The 27,109-nt window shown below is 41.7% G+C and overlaps 2 protein-coding genes across 19 annotated transcripts in view; one reads left to right on the top strand and one right to left on the bottom strand.

Moving 5' to 3' along the window:
* SEC31B (SEC31 homolog B, COPII coat complex component) overlaps positions 1 to 27,109 on the bottom strand; it is a 60,904-nt gene continuing 33,795 nt past the window's right edge. For 6 of the 18 annotated variants that reach the window (XM_072739777.1, XM_072739787.1, XM_072739776.1 and 3 more), the window contains 2 exons: positions 14,149 to 14,259; positions 1,599 to 2,347 (listed from right to left, as the gene is read on the bottom strand). In XM_072739777.1, coding sequence (XP_072595878.1) covers positions 14,170 to 14,259 — 90 coding nt within the window. In that variant the 3' untranslated portion in view covers positions 1,599 to 2,347; positions 14,149 to 14,169. Of the gene's footprint in view, positions 637 to 1,598; positions 2,348 to 14,148; positions 14,260 to 19,873; positions 25,326 to 27,109 lie in introns of those variants that run through there. The other 12 variants (XM_072739786.1, XM_072739783.1, XM_072739781.1 and 9 more) reach the window with 6 other exon arrangements.
* WNT8B (Wnt family member 8B) lies at positions 633 to 25,560 on the top strand. Its single transcript, XM_025992203.2, has 6 exons — positions 633 to 927; positions 19,766 to 19,799; positions 20,585 to 20,723; positions 21,588 to 21,713; positions 22,435 to 22,577; positions 22,786 to 25,560. Exons 1-6 carry the CDS (start codon positions 860 to 862, stop codon positions 23,329 to 23,331), a joined length of 1,056 nt encoding a protein of 351 aa, XP_025847988.1. The 5' UTR covers positions 633 to 859; the 3' UTR covers positions 23,332 to 25,560.

Consider the following 27,109-nt stretch of genomic DNA (forward strand, 5'->3'; position numbering starts at 1 on the left):
TTTTTTTTTTTTTTTTTTAAATAATGTAATTTCATGTCCATTTAATGTCCACAATGCCTAGTGTAGGGTTGAGAATGCAATAGGTGTTCAACAAGTGAGTGTTCCATGGAAAAGTTGAAAGGAAGAAACCATCAGGTTCCCTAAAGTATCCTAAGCTTCTTTCTAACTTATAGAGGTGGTTGGGTTGAATCCTCACATTCTCAAATCAGGGGGCTGAGGTTCACCCAGTACATAGTATATTTTTCTCTGAAGAAAGCTACTCTGAATGCAGATTAAGTCTCAAAGCCCTACAAAGGACATCGGGGAAAGCAAAGTCCCTTCTAAATCCCCTTGGGGACCAGGCTCTCCTCTCTGTGTCTGGGTCTGCGGGTGAGTGTGCATGGGTGGGGGAGGTTGTGGTGGGCGGGAGGGCATAGGCAAGAGGGAGGACAGAAACTCCAAGCGGTGATTATGTGGAGGGGATTTGCTATGTCTCTTTTCCTCCCCCGCTTCTTTCTTTGTCCTCTTTCTCCGTGTTCCTCTCTTTGTCCCCTTTTCCTCGGTCTCCTTCTTCTGCATTTGTCTGGGAGGATCCTGGAGTGTTCTTTTGATCGACTCAATCTTTCTCTAGCACTTGAGTTCTGATTGGCTGAAGGACTTAGAAGGGAAAAAAAAAACTTTAATTAAGTAGATAATCTCTTCTTTGGAAGTTTGGCAGCTCCATTTCACCTCCTCTTAACTCTGTTTGGGATCGCTTACACACCAGGAAAGTTGGGGCTTGAGGGGGAATTCCATCCCATTACCACGGAGGAGTATATTTCCCCATCTTGTCTGTCTCCCAAGTTTTTAGAATTTTCTATCTCTGCTACTCCAGAGGATTATGTTGCTTACGAAGCCTTCTGTGTGCATCTTCCTTTTCACCTGTATCCTCCGACTTGGCTACACCTGGTAAGTAACCTGGACTCGTACGTGGAACTGAGACTAGGTCAATGTATGTAATATATAGTAGAGAGCTCTTTTCATTTCCCTAAATGTAGAAAGATTTGGGATCTCTCCTAGGAAAAACTGTTCTATAGAGTAGAGGCTCTTCCTAAATTTATGGCTGATTTCAGCAAATCTTTAGGACACTGACCAATAAAGTAAAGATTTAAAAATAGATTAATAAATTGCTGTAACACAAATAATTCTAAGTAGTTTTGGGGAAAATGGACAGTACCCCCCCTTTCTCTATAACCAAATCCTGATATCAGCATTGTGGAGAAAAGGAAGGTGGTTCAAAGCAAGTTCTACTGTGTTTGAATCTGATGAGATGAGGTGAAGGCTGGAGACAAAATGCAATGGAATCTTATTTACTTTGCACTTTCTGACTTAACTTTACTTTTTGCAGAATATTCCAAGTAACTGCTCACATCATCATGTCTTAGAAATAAAAATTAGCTTGATCTGTTGAGTTAGTATTGGGTTAACAAACACATTTTAAGTGAAATATTTTAGGAATCTAAACTTCCTACAATTTTATTTAATGTATACAATTCACAAACATTTCTAAATTACTCAGAAAATGAGGCGATGTTGTTGAAAGTGCTTTGGAAACTATAAACCACCTCACAAATGATAAATGACATTATTGTCAGTTTTATTTAGCTCTTGGAAACCACATAAAGTATCTGTACATGGAAATGTTAACAAGTAACTACGCAATGAGATACAGAAAAAAGACCTGGGAAGTGCAGGTTACTAGGGTATGTGGAGTTTTCCCCCCAATTGAGATATATAAGCTCAGTCTCTCTCTTTATCAGTTTGCATTTTGACCGTCTGTTTAACCAAGGTATGAATCCAATTGCTACATAAACTGTTGAGGAAGCAAGGACAGGGATTTCTTTGCTGAAATCAGCTTCCTATGCCAAGAGTATATTCTTATTATAAATGAGTATAGCCGTCTTTATTACAGAGTTGGTAAGAAATACGCCAAATTTATATAATGATTGGCAAGTAAAGGCAGTAATTTGCAACACTTCTGATTACAAAATGAACCACCAAATAATTGGTCAATTTTTAATTGGCATTTTAATTAAATATTTCATGTCTTTTTCCCCCTCATGAGAACAAAAAGACAAAAGAGAGCAGAGACTATTTCAGAGCATTTCTACTGATGCTCATGGTATTCTTCAGCTGATTCAGTATCAGCAAAAGAGAAACACGAGATTCCTTTCCCCAGTCACCAGGGCAGTGTGAAGAATTGTTCTATAAAAAATACCTTTACTGTGTGTTCCTTCCCTGCTGGAGGGGGTCATGTTCATTTCATTCCGATACTGACACAGCCACAGTGAAAGGTGGCTGGGTTGCTTGTCTGTCCAAATTCAAGTGTCTGGATTCAAAAAGAAAAAAGAAAAAGAGATGTGAAAGAAAGTTCTAATTTGAAAACAGGGTTTAAGAACCCCTTCTCGTCTTGCCTGACTTAGAGGAGAAAATGTACAAATCTCCTGTATAATGCAATTAGATTTTAATTGCTTTTTCTCTATAAGCCCCAATTTGAATTAAACATTTGTACTTTGCCAAGAATCTGTTTTTGGTAGCATTTTAGGAGTGATTTTTAAATTTAACATTAAATCTTGATTATTCTTATAATGGAACTATCAGGGTTCTGCACAAGGTCATCTTCCCCTTTTGTGCCACGCAGAGAAATTTGACCAACCACAGCCTTTCACATGTTTCTCTTAATACTTCATTATCAACCTTTTATGTAAGGACCTCAAAAGCATTTAACAAATAGAGAACCACAATTTCTGCTTGGCTGTTCAATTGTAGGCTTGCCTGAAATTACTGTCAAAAAAGTCCATCAACAGAAAGTCTTGGGCTGGAAAGGAGGAAATAAAGATGTCACTCACAACATGCAGTTTTACTGGGGTTCTCAAGGCAAGATGACTGGAAAAAATTTTAAAAAGGATTCTCCACCATTTCTTCTTGTTGGAACAATTCTGCAAATTATCCTTTAGTAACTTAAGAAAAATATTTTGAGTTTGCTTTCCTTAATCCCAACGGCTCCCCCCAAAAAAAGAATGGGAACGCGTGATACAGCCAAGCAGATGGTGATGGTTATAATGGTGGCCAGAGATGAGCCAATTTGACTTTTCATCTCCAGTACACTCACTCATCTGGCATGAATGGGCCTAGAACGCATTTTTCCTTAACTTTTGCCTTCATTTTATTTCAAATGATGTCTCATAATGATCCTAGGTTTTCTCCAGTTCTGTCCATTTCTCTTCTCTTCTCTCTCTATCTCCCTCTCTCCCACCTCCACCTCACCTGCCCAATTTGATGACCAGATCAGAAGGATGCACTGGAAGACAGAGGTTAACTATGGCTCTGCTCTCATTCTTTACAAAGATCACTGCTTCTACTTATTTCCAAAGGATTAAAACAGAGTCAATTTCTTTTCTTCAGTGGTGCAAGAATTTATCTAAAATCTTTGGGTTTTAAGGCAGCCTTTGAAAAACATTATTCCTTGGTTCTGTACATTTATGTTTTTAGAGTAACCTTTCTATGAATTTCTCTGAAATTTCACCTGATAATTACTTGCAGAACCCCTGATTAGCAAGGGCTTCATGTAAGGGGGTTGTCTTGCATCCACACTCTCTCCGGGCATCTACAGTTAAAATTATTGTTCTCGACATACATGTGCTACTCTTTCTCAAATGTATACTATGAACAATAAAATGCACACTTAAAATTACTGAATTCATGATAATTTGTTGTCATGTTAAGTTTCTGTTAAGTTTTTCCCACTAACAGATACAAAAAGAATAAGTGCAATCAAGTGAGGATGCACTAACTTTTGTTACATTAAAAAAAATTCTCATCCTCAGAGAGGCTGGGAATCTCCGAATTTAGGGAAATAAAAGGTAAGTGAAAAATTGCTTTGGAATGTGGAAAATAATATGCAAATATCATAATTACATATTATTAGCTTCTCTGATCAATAAATTCATAACCCATGAAAAAACTTGGGATTCATGGGGTAACTGAAGGGGATTAGGTTAGTAGCTGCACTGTTGGAGGTCCTTATAAAGGCTTGAGACATGATCACAGAAGTTTAATTTCCAGTTTTGTCATTGATTTGTCAACAACTTAAGCCCTACATTTTTGCTTTCAGAGTCTCTATACTTCCTGCCATGAATAATAATGATTGGTTAGCTAATAATAGTCAATCGGTTAATGATATTTATTAGTATCATCATCATCATCATCATCATCATCATCATCATCATCATTTACAAAGGCTAAGAGGTCCTGAGAAGAGACAGCTTTTCTTAATGAAATCAGTTTGTATAAGCAATAAGGCAGATGCTCTGTGATACATGTTTATTTTGTGTGTGTGTGTGGATGACAATATGACACAAAGAAGGATCTCCTTTTTGTGATATTATGTAAACAGAGATATTAAAAAAGGAGTTTCACCTAACTCTGGGAAACGAACTAGGGGAGGTGGGCGGGGGGGGGGGGTGACTGGGGGATGGGCACTGAGGTAGGCACTTGACGGGATGAGCATCGGGTGTTATTCTATAAAAAGAAAAAAAGAAGGAGTTTCAATTCAAACCCTCTCTCTTCCATGGAAAGAGTTTACTTTTTTCTCTTTTTCCCGCTGGGACAATTGGTTTAATGCTATATATTGGGCAATGCTATTTTCTCTTGGGACTATAAATACAAATCCCTTTTTCCTGGGCTCCATTTACTCCTAGCTTTTTTCTTTTCCAATTGATAAGATCAAATTCTCTTTCATCTACTGGGTGTTTACTATTATTAAAATCAGGACATTTGGGAGGATCCCTGGGTGCCTCATTGGTTTAGCGCCTGCCTTCAGCCCAGGGCATGATCCTGGAGTCCTGGGATCGAGTCCCACATCAGGATCCCTGCGTGGAGCCTGCTTCTCCCTCTGTCTGTGTCTCTGCCTCTCTCTCTATCCATGTGTGTGTGTGTGTGTGTGTGTGTGTGTGTGTGTGTGTGTGTCTCATGAATAAATATATAAAATCTTAAAAAAATAAAATCAGGACATTTGGATGAAATGTTTTTCAGCTAAAAAATTCCAAAGATTCCATAAGAACCTTGCCATTTACTCATCTTTGAAGACTTACTTTAGGTATTCCCTTCTCCTGGAAGTCTTTCCAGGGTAAATTAGCTACCTCTTCTCTCTGCCCCCATGATATCCAGTGGCAGGTTAAGCCATCGTGGCACCTAATACATTTTATTAGAATTCTGCCTTTGAATCTGTCTTCTTCACTAGCCCAGAAACTCTTCTAGGATCAGACATCTTGCCTTATTTGTCATTGTGTCTTTTATGTGAAAATTAAGCAAAATTGTAATAATGGGTAACTTGCTATATAGGCAGGCACCATTCTAAGTGCTTTACAAATCCTTAAACTGATCCTCCAAAGTAGATACTATGGTCATCTCCATTTTATAGGCGAGGGAACTGACACCCAGAGATCTTAAATAACTTGGCAAGATCACCTAACAACTAGCAATGATCCAGGTGGCATTTGAACACAGAAATCATGGTTGTCAAGGCCCCATGCTGAACCACTATGCACACTGATGAATGTGTTTTGAACTGAACTTTGCATACAAAATATTTTACATAAGGGAAGAGCCATGACAGGAAATTTTAACCTTAAGTTAAGCTCAGACTTTTCTTAAGTTCAGCAACTTCTGTAGGTGGGTATCAGTTCTCAGAAGTAGAGCTTTTTCATATTTTCTAGTTTAAAAGTAGAAGTTTCCATGGTTTACTTAAGTCCTTACTTCTGTATTACTATAGTCTTCTGAAAAAGGGTAACTTAGGATTAGCTTTAGCTCTGCCCCATATCCTGGGGCAAAATCTATCTCAGGAATAATAATAAAGTGAACCAACAGTTAGTATATGTTCAGTCTGTAACTGGCCAAATACACAGAGCTTGTAGCGGTAAGACAGGAATTTGAATCTATAGTACTCACAGCTTTTACCACTAAGCCCTCCACCTTCAGACAGGACCTTGCTTTGTTTTCCCTGCCCACGTTTGTAGCTCAGGAGCCAGAACACTGGACCACTGACCTTTCTGGCATGCCCATCCCTCTTTCTCTGGCATTCAATTCTTCTGAGGATTTTAATGATGTTAACAGTAGTCTGATACACATTTAGAAGTCTGGCATTAAGAAACAAAAGCTTATGTTAAAAAATATTAGTTCTGTTAGCTTATTTAAATTACCTCTTACACTTATTTATCCAGTGAATTTATATTATTTCATTCTATTATTTCATTCATCTCACTTCAAGCTGTCTGCAGACTCTTCTATTTGGAGTACATGTGTAGAGTACTGTCTTTTGCTAAAAACCTCAAATCACCTGTTTTTGTTTTTGTTTTTTCATTGTAGTAGGTTGTGCTTGTTTGGAGATCATTCAGAAAACTATCTGTACTCTGTGCTTCTGATGTTCTGATGTTAAGATTTTATGTATAGCAGAAGAAATCTAGTTCTGATGATATTTTCCTAAGGATAAAGACCCGTTTTTATAGCACATCTTAGGATTTGCAGGAGTCCAAGAATTATTGTGGTGTCCTCCACTTCATTGTTTTTATGTAACAGCCTTTAAAGAGACACTTGGAATCTTTAGAGCTGTTTTGCCTTTTGATTCCCCTTACATTCAAAGTAAAAGTCAGTGGCAAAAACAAATTCCCCAAGAACCCTAATTCAAGCACGTGACAGGCAGATGTAGTGAATAAACATACAGTGTTGGTCTAGAGAGGAAGGAAGGAAGGAAGGAAGGAAGGAAGGAAGGAAGGAAAGAAAGAAAGAAAGAAAGAAAGAAAGAAAGAAAGAAAGAGAGAGAGGTAACTCTGTTCTGTCTCCATCAGAAAGGCAGAGAATTCATAGGCCTTGAAGAGAGAGGTCAATATAATTTTTCTTAGGATAAACCCTTGCTTTTCAGAAAGCAGATTTTTTATCCTAAGTAGAAGACTAGCCTGGGGGAGACTGAGCTCAATTCACATAAATAACATTCCCCATTGCTTGCCACTAAAATATACCTACACTCTGAGGGCCTCTCGAAAGAAACTACCATTCACTCTGGACAGACTCTCCAGTCTCATTATAAGCCAAACTTTCATGGCTTGTTTTTCTCAATCTTTATTGTAGGCCCTTGTTATTGATTGTATCATTTCTTTGTATGCTTCTAAGGTCAGAGTTATCTTTAAGCCAAGAGCAATCAGACCATAAATGAATCACTTAAATTCACCATTACCTGACCAGTCCAAATTCAGTTTTGGTTGTTTCCCCAACTTCATCATCCCCTGGAACCAGCACAGTATGAAGCTGTGTTCCAGTCATCCTCATAAGGTCCTATAAGTGGGCCAGTAGTTCAGTCTTTCTGTACCACTCCATAGAGGAAATCCTTAGGTTTTCTAGGCCACGCTTTTCTTAGGCCACGATCCTGCATTGTGAGAAATTTCCTCTTCGTTCTCTTTTGTTGCCATAAATCTCAGTCTTTTTCCTTTACTCAAGCTCCTCAGGCTCACCATATCTGACTTTAAAGATTCTATTACACACCAGTAGCCAGGATAATAAATAGTGAACCACAGTATCCTGTTTGACATTTCTTCACGTTAATCCAAGGTATCTGGTGGAGCCAACATTGCATACATGGTTGGTTCAGAAGTAGTTCATTATTTAATTTTATGTTATGGAAAATTTCATTTTTTCTTAAAGATTTTATTTATTTATTTGAGAGGGAGAGGGAGCATGAGCAGAGGGAGAAGTAGACTCCTGCTGATCAAGGAGCCTGATGTGAGGCTGGATCTTAGGCCCCTGGGATCATGACCTGAGCCAAAGGCAGATGCTTAATTGACTGAGCCACCCATGTGCCCCCAAAATTTCATTTTTTTCAACAGAGAGAACAGTTTATACAAGGGACCCCCTATAACTCTGCTTTAATAGTTATCAACTGCTAGCTCATCTTGCCTCATCTATACTTCTGTAACATTTTCAACTACATATCTTTCTCTTTGTCTAAATTTTCCAAATACTACCAGGGTTCAAAATTGGAAGAAGAGGAATAGGAAAAGAAATCTCCTATCTTGTGTCTGAGAGATCTAAAGTCAGTGATTAGAGTGACTCTTGGAGAACATCATATATATATGGCCAACTGTCCTTGGTGAGAAAAATCAAGAATAAAAATTAGTAAAAAAAGAGAAAATTCATTCAAATATATATTTGAGTTTATTTCTGTTTGAGCTGTGGTTGATTAGCAAAGGCAACAGAAGTTGATAGTTGCGTTGGACTGAGGACAGATCATTTTTACCTTCTATTTAGATTTAGTTCCATTAAATAGTAAAAATGACAAAGTGCCAAAACTTGTCAATTTCTCACCTTGAACTGTGTTCACTTGTTTTGTAGGATAATTCTTAGAGTTACCATATACACCTATCTTCTTGATCCTGAAATAAACTGGTATTGTATCCATCAATGCAAATAAGAACAGGAATATTTTCTAAAGTTCCTTTCTACAGGGACCAAAGTAACAAAATCAACAAACAAAACAAAATTCTCTGCCTCCACAAGGATCACGGAAGAGGTTCCTGTAATCCCAGGCTTTCTGGGAATAGTAGCTTGAGCTATTCCTTAGCAGCTTTCCCTTAGAGGCCACAGAACAGAGAAAGCATACAGCCTATTCCCAGTTAGAATCCTCATTTAAATGCTAAGTGTTGAAGTGCTTTTTTGTAGCTCAGCGTTTCTCAGCCATTTGTTACAATACAAAAAGAAGGAAGGAAATAAGGACAAGGAAACACAGCCTATCACTTTATAAAATATCCTGGAATACAAATGACATTTTAGCTTCAGAGGAAAAGATTGTCCTTTCAAAATTTGTGATTTGCTCAGGAAAGAATCTGCCTAGGATTGTTTTATAGAGATCTATGATACAGAGTTGTCCCATCAGCTATTACAGGGTGTTTGCCAGGAATTATTGGCATGGCCTGGATTTGAGATGTGGAATTTTATTATAAATTTTAATATGACTACTACTAAAACTGGTACATCTGCTTAATTTTTTTTTTTTTAGATAAGTGGTTTACAAGACTTTTATAGTATATTTTAGGGCACTACATTATAATATGGAAAATTCATATTTATAAAAAAGTTTGAGAATTATTTATAGGCCTGAATTACCTTGGAAGAAAGAGATATAGATATGAGAATAAGACAAAAACTACATGTTCTTTAAATTTTTTTATACTTATCTTTAGAAAAAACCACGTGGCCCCAGTCTTCACTGCAATTACATCTTTCTTTCCATTCAATGCCATCCTTCCTCAGTGAGTCTACATTGGCTGCTTTCATTTCATAACTGCTCATTTGCTGTAGTCTCATTTCTGTTCCTTTGCTCTACTGAAATAGATCTCTCCACTCATATCACCTTTGTCCCTTTGGGCAAATTTTTAAATAGAAGGCAACTTGTCTTTGAAATTCTGGATATTTCTCTTCCCTTCAAGACTTCAGATATCTGTGCCTTCTACTTTCTAATCCCTTCCCCCAGCTAAATGGGAAAGAACCTGATTTCAATTATTTAGACTTGACAATGGATAAGAATTAGTCCATGCTGTTCACTCCTTAAAAATTTTTTTGCAAAAAAAAAAAATTTTTTTTTGCATCTTAAATTTAAGTTTTTCTAATTGTACAACGAATTGCTCTTAGCTTAAATATCCTTGGGTATTATCGGAGGGGGTTAGGGAAAACTTCAGACCAATTGGATATTATTTCACAGTGATTAGTAAAGATTGCCTTCTGTGTAATTGTGTGTGTGTTGGTGTGCATGTGTTCTGTGAGTCAGATGCTGTAGAAGATGGAGAGAATCGCACGGAAACTTGCTCAGAAAGAACTTCTTTGGGCTCTCTCTGGCTCAAGACATCTTGTGAGTTCTAGGTGAAAAGCTGGCTGTCACACATTCATTCTAAGAGAAGTTGCTTCACTGAAGCACCTTCTAGTTACAGCTCCAGGCAGCTCCACCACTCTGGATTCTCCCTTTAACTTTTTTTTTTTTAACCCCTTTCCCATTCTCTCCTCATGCTAGATCATCAGCATCTGCATTCATTCACTGCAACTTCTCTTTTTCCCCAGGCTATTCCCCCCAAGTTGTAATCAGATGGTTTCCCCTGAAGTAAGCCAGCTAGAGTTTCAGGATCCAGAGACTCTCTATGGACCTCAAAAGATGAGATTAAAGGGTAGGGAGAAGCCAAACCTATTATTCAAAGACTTGTGAGGAAAGTGAAGGGAGGGTGCCAAACAAAGAAGGGGACCAGAGTGCATGGATATCAAAGTTTTGGGCCCTGAGAGGAAAACACTAAATTCTGGAGATTCACATTCAGAATTTTACTTTTTAAAATTATGGCAGTGGGGTGGGGGTGGTAGGGGCAGTGCATCTGGATGGCTCAGTGGGTTAAGCATCTGCTTTCAGCTCAGGTCATGATCTCAGTGTCCTGGAATCGAGCCCTGCATTGGGATCAAGTCCCTGCTCAGCAGGGATTCTGCTTCTCCCTCTCAGTCTGCCCCTTGGCCCTCTTGTGCTCTCTCTCCCTCTCTCTCAAATAAATAAAAACTTAAAAAAAAAACCTAGACAGGTTTAAAAAAATATATGTGTGTGGAGAAGGAAAAAAGGGAATCCTAACTTAAATCTAAGCTACTACATTAACCACTGGGATTCTAATGTATCAGGGCACACTTGGCAAACTAGAAGCTTGCAAGAAGCTTGCTGCATGGAACTGGGTTCTTCACTGGGAAAGGATCCTTATACTGAGGGGAAATAGAGTACAGCACAGGAACTTGACTTCATAACAAGGTCTAGTCATGCAAAGGAAGTAAATCTGAAGAAAATATTGTGTTTGGTACTGCTGGTCCTGTGTCCATCTCTGTCCCAGACTATACAGAATCAGGCATGTCTTCTTACCACAGCTGCTAAACTGCTAACTATACAATGTGATGTGCTATAGATGGCCTCACGGGCTATGCTGGTTTGGAAAACATCCCCAAATAGGAATAAATTGTTGAAACTAATTGGACAGCAGTTTAAACTGCTCAGCCACAATTAGACATAACTACCAGAGAGTAGGAACTTGCAATTTTCTGTGAACTTCCTAAAGTGGTAAAATAAATTCCTTCAAATGGTATCAAACAAAGAGGAGCTTTGAAAATTAGGGTGTATGGATCTATGGATCATAAATGTTAGGTAAGAAAACACAAAGAAACAAAAGAAACTTGGAGACTTTCCAAGAACGAAAAGAGAAGCTATGGTATTTGTATTTGGGTTGATCCAAAGTCCCTCCCCTCCTGTCCCAGATCCCTGGGAAAAATTTTTGCGGTGATCAGGCTGATTATGGAATAGGCAATTCAGGGGGCAATATAGCTCATGAGAGAAGCTGCATAATGCTGAAAGCTGTGGGTGTTTGAGGAGCTATAGTGCCCTAGATCAAAGAATTTTGAATTGTGGTTAGAGTGTGGCTGATTATATCCACTGAGGTGTTACATGGTTATCTATGGATAGAGCAGAGAAGCAATGCGAAAATGACACAAAAGTCCACAGGACTCTGCTTTAGCATTACCCATAGCTTCAAAACTACAACTGTATCTGAATCTGGATGGTTGTTTAACAAGAGATAAAAAAAAATTTAGTAATTAGGATAATAGCAAGGACTTAGACACACACTGAAATGAAGGGGCAAGAACTTATAAATGTTGACAGTAGAGGAGCCAGGCAGAAGGCAGTAAAAACAGAACAAGAGGATGATTTAGCTAACTAGCCTAGATGGGGGAAGTGACAGCAAGAAGGTATGCTGAAACATTATCATGAGAGCTGAAAAGGAATGATAGAGACAGATCATTTCTCTCCCAACTTCTTACTGTGGATAAATTATCTTGGGAGAAGGATGAGTGGCATTAGAAGCTTGTAGGAAAAAGTACAAACCAAAGACTGAATTACAAGCTCATCGATGACAGTGGGTTGATGACAAGAATGTGGAGATGGTCTAAGAATAAAAAATCATAGCTATGGCACTGAAGACCTCCATGAATAGGGTAGTTAGCATGTTTCCTAGAGGATAGCTGGACCCTAGACAAACACTCAGAATCCTTGTGGGCACATTCCACCCCCAAAATATTTTATTCCTGGTATGAAAAAGGTAAACATAGACAGGTCAGTTAAAATTGCTAGGGGAAAAACATAGTACCAAGAAAAACTGCAGGGAAGGAAAGAGATACCCATGATTTTAAGGCTTAGTGCAGTCAGAGACCTGGCTCGTCAAGGCAGTGACCAGAGAAAGCTGTGAGAGCTACCAAAACCAGAAGGTACTCCACCCAGAAACAAAATAAGAGAATGTCCACCAATTTGTTACTGTTAAAATTGGAGCAGCCATTTTCTAGAAGACTGAAGCAGTATTTTAAGATTTCCAAGCCCTCTGTTTATTACTTAGGTATTCAATGCCTGTTCTCCCTCTGAACCAATGTTTCTCAAAATAGACTCTGGGGGTCATCTTAGGAATGTGTATATTGAGATTCCTCCCATCCATTTCCCCCATCACCACTGCCCAACAAGAGTCTCTAGAACTGGGGCCCAAGAAACTTGATGTTTAATAAGCTCCCCAGAGGATTCTCATGGACTCTACCAACTAATCCATGTGGATTAATTTTCAAATGCCTACACTGAAGTCTATTCTCCAAGTCTCTGACATCCCAAATCATGTATCTATGTATGTATGTATGTATGTATGTAACATTTTATTTTTATATACTTTTATACTTTATATATTTAAATTATAAATATATTTCTATATAAGTAACGTTTTATAGACTTACATTAGTTTGCAAAGAACCATGGCAGGGAAGTCCTATACACCCTTTCTCCAGCCTTCCCAGTGTTAATATCTTATAACTATAGTACCTCTTCCATAAAGCTTATTTAGACTTGACAGTTTTATAAACACCAAAGAATGCACCAAATGCATACCAAAGTATGCACTCCATAGACTGATAGAACACTTAAAAAAAAAAAAAGCCAAAGCAAGTCTGACACCAAGAGACAGGAGATGGGAAAAGAATCCAGTCCTGTCTAGGCCAGGCACTATGACCACCTGAGAGTTAAAGGGAATTGGTGGAGCATGATTGTTGCTTACACCCTTGACCATTGGGACTCACAGAAAGGCCAGGAGCACATCTGGGGAGATGTTTTCACCAAAGCCACCTTCTTCAGACATCTGGAGACAGGAGCTGGGCTAGCTTCAGTCATAATCTTATTGAAGAATTGTCCTGCTTATCTGGCCAGACTGTAGCCCCATCTATTTGCTTTTGAGTCAATGGAAACTGCCAGCTCCCAAGGTAACAAAGAGTCTCTCCTCAGTCAGAAAGTGCACTGGTACTTATTTCTTTAGGGAATTGTTACAGGGATGGAAGAGGTCCAGTGTGGGTAAATCAACAATAGTCAGTGTGTGAAGGTCAAGGATATTGCTCTTGAGTGGACAAAGGCAATTTTAGCATGAGGTCACTGAAAGCTAAACCCAGAAAAGGTGTCAACAAACTGTAGTTGATACTTTTCTTAATCACCCATTTCTTCGTGAGGATGGCACCCTTTGAAAGGGGCACCCTTTGAAGGGGCTCCAGGCTGGGCCCACCACTTGGATTCTGCATATATGGGAAGGTTGAGAGAATTGGCAGGGCTGAAGGCTCCAGAAGCTTATCTAACTGAGTGGTTATGAGTCTTCCTAGGATAGCATTCATTCTAAGGGAAGGGAATCAAGAAGATCCAGAATGAAGATTGTCAAAGTGTAAGCAAGCCCCTCAATTTTAGTCCAGCAAAGGAGGTTGGAGGGTAACTAGGAGGGAGGGCATGTTACAGGCAAATCCTGAAAGAACTATTTTACTAAAACCCTATAAGACCTTGTACACAAATGGCAGTATTGACACCTAAGTGGAAAAGCAAAACTCTAAAATGGGTTAAAAAGACATTTGTCCCTGTATTTAAAAAACTTAATAGTTGTTTTAAGAGAAGTTAGGTTCACAGAGAACTTGAACAGAAAGTATACAGCTTCCACAAATCCTCCCCTTCCCCCCTACACATTTTCCCCATTATTAACATCCTAAATTAGTGTAGCACATTCCTACCTTTTATGCATTGAACCCGGCCTAAGCAGCAACAGGCCCTCTCCAAAATGTGCCCAGGGGATGTGGTGGTACCCAGATAAAGCAGAGACAAGGCCTGGTAGATACAGGTGCCTGTCAGACATACAAACAAAGGGAAGGTTGGAGCAATGGAAGAATGGAAAAGCATCAGAGACAATGTAATATTAACTGAGTTTGTTTATGAGTGTGTGCAAAACATCACTAAGACCTCTAAGAAATACTAATCAAGAACTTTTCGGGGATCAGGAGTACTGGATTAGCAGGTGGAAATAAGAACAAGAGAAATATGGGTTGTAGAAAAGCATAGCAGTGAAGGAATACATGCTCCAGAATCACACCGACTAGCTTCCAGTCCTGGCTTTACCACTTAACTAGCTGTATGATGCTGGTTAACCACTGTATATTTTAGTTTCTGTTTCTGTAAAATAGAAGACGTGATAGTTTCTACTTCTACAATTGTGACAATTACATGAGCTTAAAACATGTGAAGAACATAAAGCATTTTGTGTGAACAGGATAAGCATCTAGTAAATAGTACAGTATCTACCCCATGGGGTTGCCTTGGAAATTGAAAATGATGATACAGGTAAAGCACTCTTTCAGAAGAGACATACTCAAATGTCAGCTATTATTGTGTGACAGAAATTAAATTTTATATATCAGTATATATAGGAAGACTGTCAAAAGGAGAAGAAACAATTACACAATTTTTATTTGGCAGTATAAAAACAAAACTGCAGTTATTTATGTAAATTGCTTACCACTTAGGTCTAATTACTATGAAGCACAATAACAATTACACATAACATTAAGTGTGTGAGACTGAATTTGCTAAAACTTTTGATTATAACACCAACCCGTGTACATATGCTCAGCGTTCACTGTCGTTGCTCTTGTGGTATGATCATCTGCTAATGTAGCACGGTCATCTGCTCACAGTGTTAGAGAATTGGGAGCACTGGTGTGCCAGACGTCCTTCTCATATCCTCCCCCAGATCTTTTTCAGTCCTTATTATCCTACAATTTTCTTTTTTTTTTTTTTATTTATTTATGATAGTCACAGAGAGAGAGAGAGAGAGAGAGAGAGGCAGAGAGAGAAGCAGGCTCCATGCACTGGGAGCCCCACGTGGGATTCGATCCCAGGTCTCCAGGATCATGCCCTGGGCCAAAGGCAGGCGCCAAACCGCTGCGCCACCCAGGGATCCTATCCTACAATTTTCTGTTCTTTCTGATGATCCTTCCTTCCATCCTTTTTTCAAAACCCTATAATTCAATCTGGTTTTAAAGAGCACTTATTTTGTTCAAGGTATTATAATAGGAGCTGGGTAGGGGGGATACAAGGATAACTAACCTCTACTTACAGTCGAGTATTAGGGAATAAAGGGAAACCTTAATGTGAGGCAGAAGAAAGTTGCTGTGAGTCTTCAAGAAATGCTGGTTGTGGTTTTTGAACTAGATACTTATTTAAACATAAGTAAGATTTTATACAGAATTGACTATTCTGGACATTTTATATAAATCAGATCATACGATTTATGAAGCAGAGAAATAGGATGGGGGGAGTTGTAATTTTAAATAGGATGATCAAGGAAAGCTTTAGGGAAAAAGACACACTGGATTTAAAGGCTGAATGCAGGTTAAGAAACAAACTACTTGGACATCTGAGTAAAAAGCATTACAGGCAGAAAGAGCAGCAAGCACAATGGCTGGTGGCTGGAGAGTGCCTGGTATATTAGATGAATAAGGAGACCCATGTGGCTGGAGCGAAATAAGGGGAGAGTGGTAAGAGATTAGGTTAACAGGGGCCAGGTTGTGTAGGATTTTATAAACCATGCTAAGAGTTTGACTTCTGCTCTATGTGAATAGGAAATCATTAGCGGATTTTGAGCAAAAAGTAGCAAAATCCGATTTATATATATATTTTTAAATTTGTTTATTAGGGCACCTGGGTGGTTCAGTGGTTGAATGTCTGCCTTTGGCTCAGATAGTGATCCTGGAATTAAGTCCCACATCAGGCTCCCCATAGGGAGCCTGCTTCTCCCTCTGCCTATGTCTCTGCCCCTCTCTCTGTGTCTCTCATGAATAAATAAAATATTTTAAAAATAAATAAATAAATAATCTGTTTATTTATTTGAGAGGGGGAGGAGGGGCAGAGAGAATTTTCAAGCAGACTCCCCACTGAGCATGGAGCCCAATGTAGGGCTCCATCTCATAACCCATGAGGATCATGACCTGAACCAAAACCAAGTCAGGTGCTCAACCAACTGAGGCACCCAGGCACCCCTGATCTATATTTTAAAGGGACTGTTCTTTTTTTTTTTTTTTAAGATTTTATTTATTTATTATTTGACAGAGAGTGAGCACAACCTAGGGGAGTAGCAGGCAGAGGGAGAGGCAGAAACAGGCTCGTCACCAAGCAGGGAGCCTGGTGTGGGGCTCAATCTCATGACCCTGGCATCATGACCTGAGCTGAAGGTAGATGTTTAACAGACTGAGCCACTCAGGTGCCCAGGACTGATCCTTAAGTGGAACAATCATTTTGAGAACAAAATGTGGGAGAATAAGGGTGGAAGCAAGGAGAACAGTCAGTAGGCTTAAACAATAATCCAGGCAATGGAGTGTGTGGCTATCTCAGTCAGTAGAGCATGCAACTCTTGATCTTGGGGTTATGAGTTTGAGCCCCACATTGGGTGCAGAGATTGCTTAAAAATAAAATCTTAAAAACAAAATCCAGGCAAGAGACAGTGATAGCTTGGACCCAGTGATAGCAGTGAAGGTGTTGAAAATTGATTACAGTCTGAATATAATTTGAGCTGGAGTTGGCAGGATCTGTTGACAGAATGAATATGGCAAATGAAAGAAAGGAGCCAAAGGTGACTCCAAGGTTTTTGTCTGACAACTAGAAGGAGGAACTGTTCCTTAGTTAAGTGGGGGAAGACTACAGAAGGGGCAGGTTTGGGATGGTGGCAGCAAAGGTCAGGAGTTAAATTTGAGATGTATTATGTTTGAGATGCCCATTAAACAATGAAGTGGAGATGTCAAGAATATAGTTGGATATGCAAGTCTGGAGTTCAAAAAAAGGTCTGAGAATTGTTAGGAGGGTAAGGCACAAGCCTTGTGAATGACACTCAATCTGTGTACTATCTTCTGCAACTGTCCATATGGGGAATGGAAAGCTTGTACCCCATCTAAGAGCATGCTGACTGTACCATGTTCTATAGAGCTGCCTCCACCTGGTAAAGAAATTTTATCTTTCACTCTTTGTTACCATCTTGCCTTCGATCGTAGAACTGTCCCTAGGTAATACCCGCACAAACACTTAAATTCCTTCCTCTTTGACTCTCTTTCCACTTCTTAACATCACACACTCAACTATGCTTTCTGTAATCCATATTATGTTTTACTCCCCAATAAAAAAAATGTTGCCATTGTCTCGTTAATTAAGAACAAGATCCTGTGGTGTCTGGGTGGCTCAGCAGTTGAGTGTCTGCCCTCAGCTCAGAGCTTGATCCTGGGGTCCCAGGATTGAGTCCTGCATTGGGCTCCCTGCATGGAGCCTGCTTCTCTCTCTGCCTGTGTCTCTGCCTCTGTGTCTCTCATGAATAAATAAATAAAATCTTTAAAACAAAACAAAACAAGATCCCCCTCCTTAGGTGTTCACAAGGACATACAGTTATTTTTAAAGTGAGATATAGTCAACATATAATATCAGTTTTCAAGTATACAACAGAATGATTTTATATATGTACATACTACAAAAATGATCATTACAGTAAGTCTAGCTAACACCTATCCCAATTCTTAATACTGGATAGTCTGGATATGAGGAAACCAGTCATAATGGTTCAAATATGTCTGCAAATAACTCTGGGGTTAACAAAGGTTAATTAATGGAAATGTCCACATAAGGCCTACAGTCTTGTTCCATGACAGGTGTTCAATTAAATCCAATTGATTAATCATTTCAACTCAACCAGCAGATCATACAAATCTTGATATATAGGATCTTGAGATAAGAATCCTCTACCGTCTCCCCCCATGGCTCCCTGTGATTCCAACTTAGTATCCTCTCACAGGGTATCTCTTCCTCCAGGCTCATGGTAAAGCTTTCTCTTTTGTCTGCCACCTGATTTTTGTTTTGTTGCTATTTTCTCTCCTGACATTCTATCCTCTTGAAGGGAACTAGCCTCCATCTGGCCTGGTAAGGTTCAAAAGTCTTTGCAAATTATGCCTAACCTAAAGATTGCTTTTATGAGCCAGAGCAAGACTCTCTGGCGTTATCCCATTATAGCTACACCCATCCCCTGTCCCTAACCCCTGGCAACCACTCATCTATTCTCCAGCTCTATAATTATGTATTTCAAAATTGTTACATGAATAAAATCATGAAATATGTATCCTTTTTTTAGAGACAAAAGGGAGAGAGCATGAGTGGGGGGAGGGGAAGAGGGAGAGAGAGAACCCCAAGCAGGCTCCACACCCAGTGGGAAGCCCTACACTGGGTTTGATCTCACGACCCGGAGATCATGACCTGAACCAAAATCAAGTCGGACGCTTAACTGATCAGTCACTCCAAAGTATGTATCCTTTTTAAATTGGCTGTGATCACTCTGTATAATTTCCTTGAGGTTCATCCAAGTTATTGAATGTATCACTGAGTAATGCTCCGTGGCATGGATGTACCACAGTTATTTCATCTACCTACCCTTGGAAAGATATTTGAGGAGTTTCCAGTTTGGGGGTATATAATGAATGCACTGTTATAAGCATCCATATACAAGTTCCTGAATAAGGATAAATCTTCATTTCTTCATTTATCCTTATTCAGAAATGCTAACTTGAATGGCAAGTCCATTTCTTTCAGAACTGAAATAAACTATTTTCCAGAGTCAGATTATTTATTTTTGGAATTTAATTATCAGTTCCTAGAAAGACATTCTGTTTACCTCTTTCTGATTAGAGAACTATCCTTCTAAGAGTCCTATAGAGCCAGATGGACTTGGATTCAATCCCACTTTAATCACTTATTAGCTGGGTGGGCTGGAACAATATATTTACTTTTTTTGAGTCTCCAATTCCCTACTTAAAAAATAGGAATAATGGCCAAGACACTAAGAATTTAATAAGATCAACATGTAAAATCCTCACAGTAAAGTGTCTGGTACAAACTAGTGAGTTACTGCTCTCTTTTCCCAACCCATGGCAAAATAATGATCAAATATTACTCCTGACATTTTTGGTATTTGAAATTTTAAAAATCAAAAGAAAACATAATGTTAGCTCCTCTTTTTTTTTTAAAGTAGGCTCCATTCCCAGGTTGGAGACCGATGCAGGGCTTGAACTCACAACCCTGAGATCAAGACCTGAACTGAGATGAAGTCAGACCCACTGAGCCACCTAGGCACCCAATGTTAGCTCCTTTTGTACATATACTATTAGATAAATCATCTTTAATAGATTCTTTATGCACCATTTTTCCTTGGCAAGACCATTTTCATTTCTTCCTATCAATTATGTTTACTGAGGTAATACTTATAATGCTTGGCAACAGAAATGAGTTGGTATATCCCCATTATGATCTGTGGTTTTTGTCTTCTAGGTCAGTGAACAATTTCCTGATGACTGGTCCAAAGGTAAGAAAAAAAATCCTTTGATTTATTTGAATTTCACTAACTTTAGCTTCTTGACTGAAGACTATACATATCAATTTCTTTTCATTATATCCACATTTTTTATTAGCTGTGTATATTACAGAATAAAAAACCATGCAGAGAGAGGGTTAGAGATGCACCCAAAAGAACACAGCAAACTAGTGTCAGGGCCAAGGCAAGAACTCAGGAGTACTGATTCTGAACTTATGGACAGAATTTCCAGAGCCAGAAAAGTCAGAAGCCTTTCCCGGTGTCAGGTTGCAGCCATACATCCTTCTCAGTGCAATGGCAGGACACAGTTTTCCATCTTTAAAATGCTGGAATTGTATTCCATGATCCCGAAGGACAGTTCCAGTCTCAAAATATTCTTTTTAAAGACAGTAATGGGATGAGAACAGCTGAAAATCCATGAAGTATGGATTTGGTCTCATTTTGGAAAGGTAGAATAGTATAGTGAATAAAGGCTAGTGAGGTCTAGAGTCTGGCAACACTGAATTTCATTCCTACGGTTATCATCTGCTAGCTCTGGGACCTTGAGCAAACTGCTTTACTTCACCTCTGTAAGCTTCAGGCTCCTAATCTATAAAAATGGTACCTATCTCACGAGGTTATTTGTGATGTTAAATGGGACAGCATATTTAGAGTGCTTACTCCGTCATTATTTTAGGAGGGGAGAGTGGGCATGAAAAGAGATGCTTGGCCACTTCGGGGCAAATGCCTCCCAAGTTCAGCTGGGAGTCTGAATTTTGACCCCTGTGTTTCTGTAGGCTTACCTGATCTATTCCAGCAGTGTGGCAGCTGGTGCCCAGAGTGGTATTGAAGAATGCAAATATCAGTTTGCCTGGGACCGATGGAACTGCCCTGAGAGAGCCCTGCAGCTGTCCAGCCATGGCGGCCTTCGCAGTGGTAAGGAAAGCCTTGGCCAAAGTTCCCTGGACCCCCTGGCCACAGGTTAGAGCCCAACTCTTCAGGGATGGCCCCCTGCTGCTTCTATATCCATATTCTAGTCCTCACCTGGTCTCTACTCTCAGGTGATCTTGTCTCTGGGATCTTCTCTGTCCCTTCTCCATCACCTCCTTCCTACTTATAAAGCTTTTCTTTCTTTCTTCCCAAAACCCTCATTGCTCAATGAATGGACCTTGCCTCATCCCCAACCTTAAGCCATCCTTGGCCTCCCAGTTGGCTAAAGGCTTCCTCACAATATAAAAAGCATCAGGAGGTAGGTGGGGGTATTAATTCTTCAAGCCTCTTAGCCCTCCCTTCAGCAGCTCAGCGGAGAGGTACAGGATGAATGGGGACTGACTTGGACACCAGATTCCCAAGAAGAAGATAAAGAGTGGCCATGCCACTAAATGAAATAGCTGCCAACCAGAAGTTCTTTTCAGGACTAGCTGGCACGTGCCTCTCAGGCTTTAGTATTTTAAGAAAAAAGAAACATGGGTTCTTTACAACCTGGCCTTCAGATTCATCTCCTTCCCCATTTCTTCCTCTGGCTCTTCACCACCTAAGTCCTTTATAACCATGTATGTCAACAATAATCAAGCCACCTAGTCAATGTGTGACCTGAAAAGATGGGAGGGGAGAAGCATAGCACTGAGACCAAGGCTGGAACAGACCATGGAAGCAAGTAAGGTATATTATAAGGGTGGGGAAACAGGATGGAGCCAGAGATGGAGAACATAATGATGGCATTAAAGGCAGATAGCATGACTAGTACTTCTTTGAGTTGCAACCCCTCCCTCTAATTCACCCATCTTTGGTTCCTGCCAGCTAATCGGGAGACAGCGTTTGTACACGCCATCAGTTCTGCTGGGGTCATGTACACTCTGACTAGGAACTGCAGCCTTGGAGACTTTGACAACTGTGGCTGTGACGACTCCCGCAACGGGCAGCTGGGTGAGTAGTGGTACTGTGGGTTGCCAGGCCAGGCCAGCAAAATTCACTATGCATGAAAAGTTTGGTGAGTAGTTTGATGGGGTGAAGAAGAGTTGTATTCTTCTAAATCTGAAGAAAATCAAGGCCAACCAGTTTAAGCCAAAACCCTAGAGTGACAAACTAGGCTCAGTGTAGCTTGGGGCCCTCCTCTCCCAATTGAGTGGTTTCCTTACTTTAAACACGATAAAGGAACAACACCCTGTGGCTTCAATTCTGTTACTCTCTCAAAATAGAGTATTATTCCATATTGCCTGTCCCTGTTTCCTTCCCACTCCTTACCTCCACTGTCCTCTCGAATCCTCTCTGTCCTCCAGCTCAATTTCCAATTTGTTTGTTAATATTATTTCCATTGTGCCTCTCTCTCCTCCTCAATGCTGGCACTTTCCCTTCTGTTTTCCTGCCATTTTGTGGACATCAATCGCTGATCAGGCATATACACACTCTGCTCAAAGGCCAGCAACAGGGGCATGGCACTGGCAGCTCTGCACTACTAACCTCGTGGAGTCCTGAGCAGGGGATTGGCTGAGGCTGGAAGTGGAAGTGCAAAAGTGGCCCAAACAAATCTAAGCTGAAACTGATCTGGAGACAGGGCACTTGCCCAAGGCCAAACTCAATTAGAAACAGTAGCCCAGGAGCCCAAGCTCGCCTGTTCAAAGACCTTTCCTCCTTGCACTCATCTCAGGTGGCCAAGGCTGGCTGTGGGGAGGCTGTAGTGACAACGTGGGCTTCGGAGAAGCAATATCCAAGCAGTTCGTCGATGCCCTAGAGACAGGACAGGATGCCCGGGCAGCCATGAACCTGCACAACAATGAGGCTGGCCGCAAGGTGAGTCTTGTAGCCCTTGGGGTTAGGCAGCTGGCTCCGTCCTCTACCAGCCCTAGGTGTGGACAGCTCTTCAGTTCATTTAACAGATTGGAAAAGCGAGGGACAAAGCCCGTGAGCCATATGGACTAGCTAGACGCCTCACAACCCCCCAGAGGCCGACTCCCCACCACTTAGTCCCTGGCCAGCTCACTCCTGGCTCTCTCCCCAGGCGGTGAAGGGCACCATGAAACGCACGTGTAAGTGCCACGGTGTGTCTGGCAGCTGCACCACGCAGACCTGCTGGCTGCAGCTGCCTGAGTTCCGCGAGGTGGGCGCACACCTGAAGGAGAAGTACCACGCAGCTCTCAAGGTGGACCTGCTGCAGGGCGCTGGCAACAGTGCTGCCGGCCGGGGTGCCATCGCCGACACCTTCCGCTCCATCTCCACGCGGGAGCTGGTGCACTTGGAGGACTCCCCGGACTACTGCCTGGAGAACAAAACGCTAGGACTGCTGGGTACTGAAGGCCGAGAGTGCCTGCGGCGTGGGCGGGCCCTGGGCCGCTGGGAGCGCCGCAGCTGCCGCCGGCTCTGCGGGGACTGCGGGCTGGCGGTGGAGGAGCGCCGGGCCGAGACCGTGTCCAGCTGCAACTGCAAGTTCCACTGGTGCTGCGCCGTCCGCTGCGAGCAGTGCCGCCGGCGGGTTACCAAGTACTTCTGCAGCCGCGCTGAGCGGCCGCGGGGGGGCGCAGCGCACAAGCCCGGGAGAAAATCCTGAGGGTCTCCTTTCTCCCCACCTCTCCCTCATTTGTCCTTGGCTTCTTTTAGAGACCCCAGTAATAGAGGCACCTAGGGAATGCTCCCCACCCCCCTACCCTGCCCTGCCCAGGGATCCCAAGAAAGAGAGACGCTGCAATCTCTCCAGAGCTCTCCACTTTCCAACTCTTCCCCCCAATTCCTCTGAGATCTCCTCAAACTCCATCTGAGTCATCCTCATAGTCCACACTTAGGTCTGAGGACTCCCAGTCCTGAGATTTTGAGCTATTGATCTTCCTTGGACTAGGATGAGAACAGGCATCCCTCTTCCCCTTCCTAGCTGCCCTAATGCCTGACCTAGCCTCTGGAGCCTTAGGAAACCAGAAAAACACTTCCTGGATATGCAGGGTCAGGGTAAAGCCATGCTTTTCTCTTTTTTACAATTTCCTGCACCCCTCCCCCATTTTTCTGCTGCCATGTCTCTACCATAGCCACATCTTTTTTCTGCAGAGCTCCTCCCATGCTTCTGTTAGCTCCCTGCTAACTGTTGGCAGACACTCCAGCAATCTAATGCTTTTTCTCTTGTTCCCTTTTCCTGAAGAAAAACTGTGACAAAACTGACCCAGGAAAAAGCACGTCTTTGGGGACTATTTCCTAAAGGCAGGGCCTGAAGATGGAAGAAGTGGGAACCCTAGAGGGCCGACTTGCTCGTGATACTATGTCTTCAGTGGACTTCACCAGTCAGGCAGTGATCTTCCTAGACAATCACCCGAAGAGCTCCAGACATACCCATAATGTCTAGGAACTATGTAAGGGCAGATTACCAGTCATTTTCTATCCCTTAAAGGAAACTTCTTGCTCAAAACCTATTTCTTCCTAGCAACCAACTTTACCTCTCCTCCTGCCCCAAAGGATCCTTGTTCCTCTGAGCCAAGACTGAGCTAAATAAAGCCAATTTCCCATTCAGACCCCAGTTTGCACCTCTAAAAGCAGGTCATAAGGAAGGAGAAGCTGGGACCCTTCCTTTTCACAAAACTGGATCTCAAATAGGCAGGATTCAGAGCACTGGATACTTTTCTTCAATAGGTAAACTTCCTGCAATGAAACTTTCCAAATGGAAGCTCAGCACCTTGAACTTTAATTTATTACTGGCACTGTGGTATGTGCCTTATTTTCTAGGTATTGAACTTATTCTTGGGGACGTAAGGGAGGGTGGGTGGAAGATACGTCTAGGCCCTCTCTTCCCTCCCACCTTGCCAGAACATGCCTTACTCCCCCCAAGGCCTAAGTAGTTATGCTGGCCTGACTGAGGCTAATCTGCCAACAATTAATGAATCATCTACGTAAATCTTACACCAATACATTCACTCAGTAGCTAAGACTCACTGCTTGTGGTGCTTGAGACAGAAGCAGTATAGCAGGGACTTGCTTCTTAAAGAGGGCTCTGGAAAGGGAAGAGTCAATCCCTGACAGACTCTCTGTAGCCAAGGAGCTTCCCAGCCATTTCCCTTCTCCTAAGCTGGTCATGGCTCTGGACACAGAACTACTCTTTAGGAGAACTGCTCAGATGCCAGACCACCTCATCCTACCTTCCAGAGTAGAGAGAACACAGAGATGTGGCTCTAAGTAGGTGGGGGGAGGGGAGGCTGAGGCTTTAGGGGCTGACCCATGAGAATGGAAAGACTCCTTTTATTCCAGATTGGGACAGTGGCTGGGTCAGACCCCAAACCCCTGGCCTCATCCCTACACATCCTCTGGTCGGCTAACACTTACTGAGGAGAGAGGTTGCTTGCCCTTCCTCACAGGGGACACACTTCCCTTCAGGGTCTTTTGGTGCTTCATTTCCAATTCTATCAGCAAAAGGCCTTTTTTGCTCCATCCCTCAGCTTTGATCTGGGCCTTTTGAATCTCCCAATGTGTCCTTCTTCCCTAATCAAGCAGCAGCATATACTAACCTGGCTGTCCCACTTGGCAGAATTACTTGATAGTGTTCAGTAAGAAAATCTGGCAAGACAGCTAGAAAATATAAAAGTACAGAGTTGTAAAGGAAAACTGCATTCTCCAAGAGGTCTCTCAGCATAAAAGTAGGAATACTATTGTGCTTCATATTTGATCATTCCAGGTCAGTACTTGAAACCTGTCATGCTGCCAGAAAGTTCTTTCATAGGTTGTTGTTCTGTATTCCCAAATGGATATGATTGATACCAGATTCATCTGAGTTCTATAAAGAAAACTTTATTGAGCTGCCTTAGATCTGTATTGCTTTTTTTCCTCTCTTGTATTATCCATTCATTCATTTGGTCATTCAACAAACACTGGTGGGCAAATAGAGTGGTGAACAACACAACAACCTCCCTGCATTCATGGAGTTTAGGTTCTCTCTTATACTCAATCACCAGGGCTGTGTTCCTCTTTGCAAACATGGACAACTCCAGAACAGTTGCTTGGGAGGACACTTTGGAGGTCAGCTAGACAAACCTTTTGTTTTACAGACTAAAAGTGATGCTAAAAAAGATGTCTGTCTTTGTTCAGCCAACTAGTAAGTTACCATGGGGTACATACTGGAACCCTGGTCCCTTCCCTCCTCTTGTGTCCTCTTTAAGGCCCATCTATCTCCACCAGAGAGAAGCAGAAGGAGATCCCGAGAAGTGACAAGGACACTGGGTGGGGGAGGAGGGGCGCAAAACACTGTCCTTCCTGTCCCTGGCCTGTGAGCCTACACACAGGCAGGGCTTTCTTTCCTTGAAAAGAATCTCAGCCTCAACTGGCCTTAGCAGCAGGTTAGGGCAAAGACAGAGCCAGGGTCGCGCTCAGCCCTGGTGGTGCTGGCGGTGGTGGGAGGGGAGGGCAGGCCAGGGCACCCTCCTATTGTGGGTCTGGATTGGATGCTTCCACTCATTCATTTCCTTTTAATTAACCCGCATTCCTGGAGGAGAAATATTTATGTTGGCTCCCATAGAGGCAATCCGCAGACTGGAAAGAAGGGGGAAGAAAGCCTGCCTTAGCAAAACAATATCTCTAAAGAGCTCAAGAAGAGAAAATAAGAGAACAAAATGCCATTAAAATAGCCTTCTACCCCCACTGGAGTCAATGAAAACTTCATTTCACATGCTAATCCCCCCACTCCGCCCCTTCTCTTCTCACAACACCTTTCCCCGAAAGTGTTTGGGAAAAGTCTTCGCAGTCAGTACACAGCTCCCTGCAGCTCAGACTTCTCCTTGTGTTAGTTCAGGGCCCCAAGTGGGGCTCTCGCTCCAGCAGCGGCTTTTTTCTCCCCCCCTTTAATTTAAACAAAGACTTCGGAGTTCATCAACCTCCCACTGAAATTCACAGCTGCTGAACAAACTAATCCCCTCTCCCTGCCTTTCTTCCCTTCAATGGGCTCTTGGCTTCAAAGACACTTTGGGAAAGGACTTTGCTGGGGCTCACACTGCTTCATCAATAGAAGTTAGTGCAAGTATTATCTGAAGAGCAAGTGGCTTTACAAACAAATACTGCCTAACAATCCCTTCCTCCCAAACACACACATCTAGCCCACAGACATGATGGGATCTACAACAGGATTAGAGATAGTACCCCCGGCTTCACACCCAGCCCCTTTGTGTAGCTGAGCTCAGCCCTGAAGTGTTGTGGGGAAAACCCTAGAGCTGAACGTCAGGCACAGATGGAGACAGACACACACAGACACACACACACACACACAAACACACACAGCAGCAGAGTGGCCACAGAAGCTGCAAGGCTTTCTCCTTGCATCCTCCTTTCTTCAACTTTCTAGACTCCCCATCTGTCCTCAAGCC

The sequence above is a fragment of the Vulpes vulpes genome, chromosome 15 (assembly GCF_048418805.1).
Source record: "Vulpes vulpes isolate BD-2025 chromosome 15, VulVul3, whole genome shotgun sequence".
Taxonomy (NCBI): domain Eukaryota; kingdom Metazoa; phylum Chordata; class Mammalia; order Carnivora; family Canidae; genus Vulpes; species Vulpes vulpes.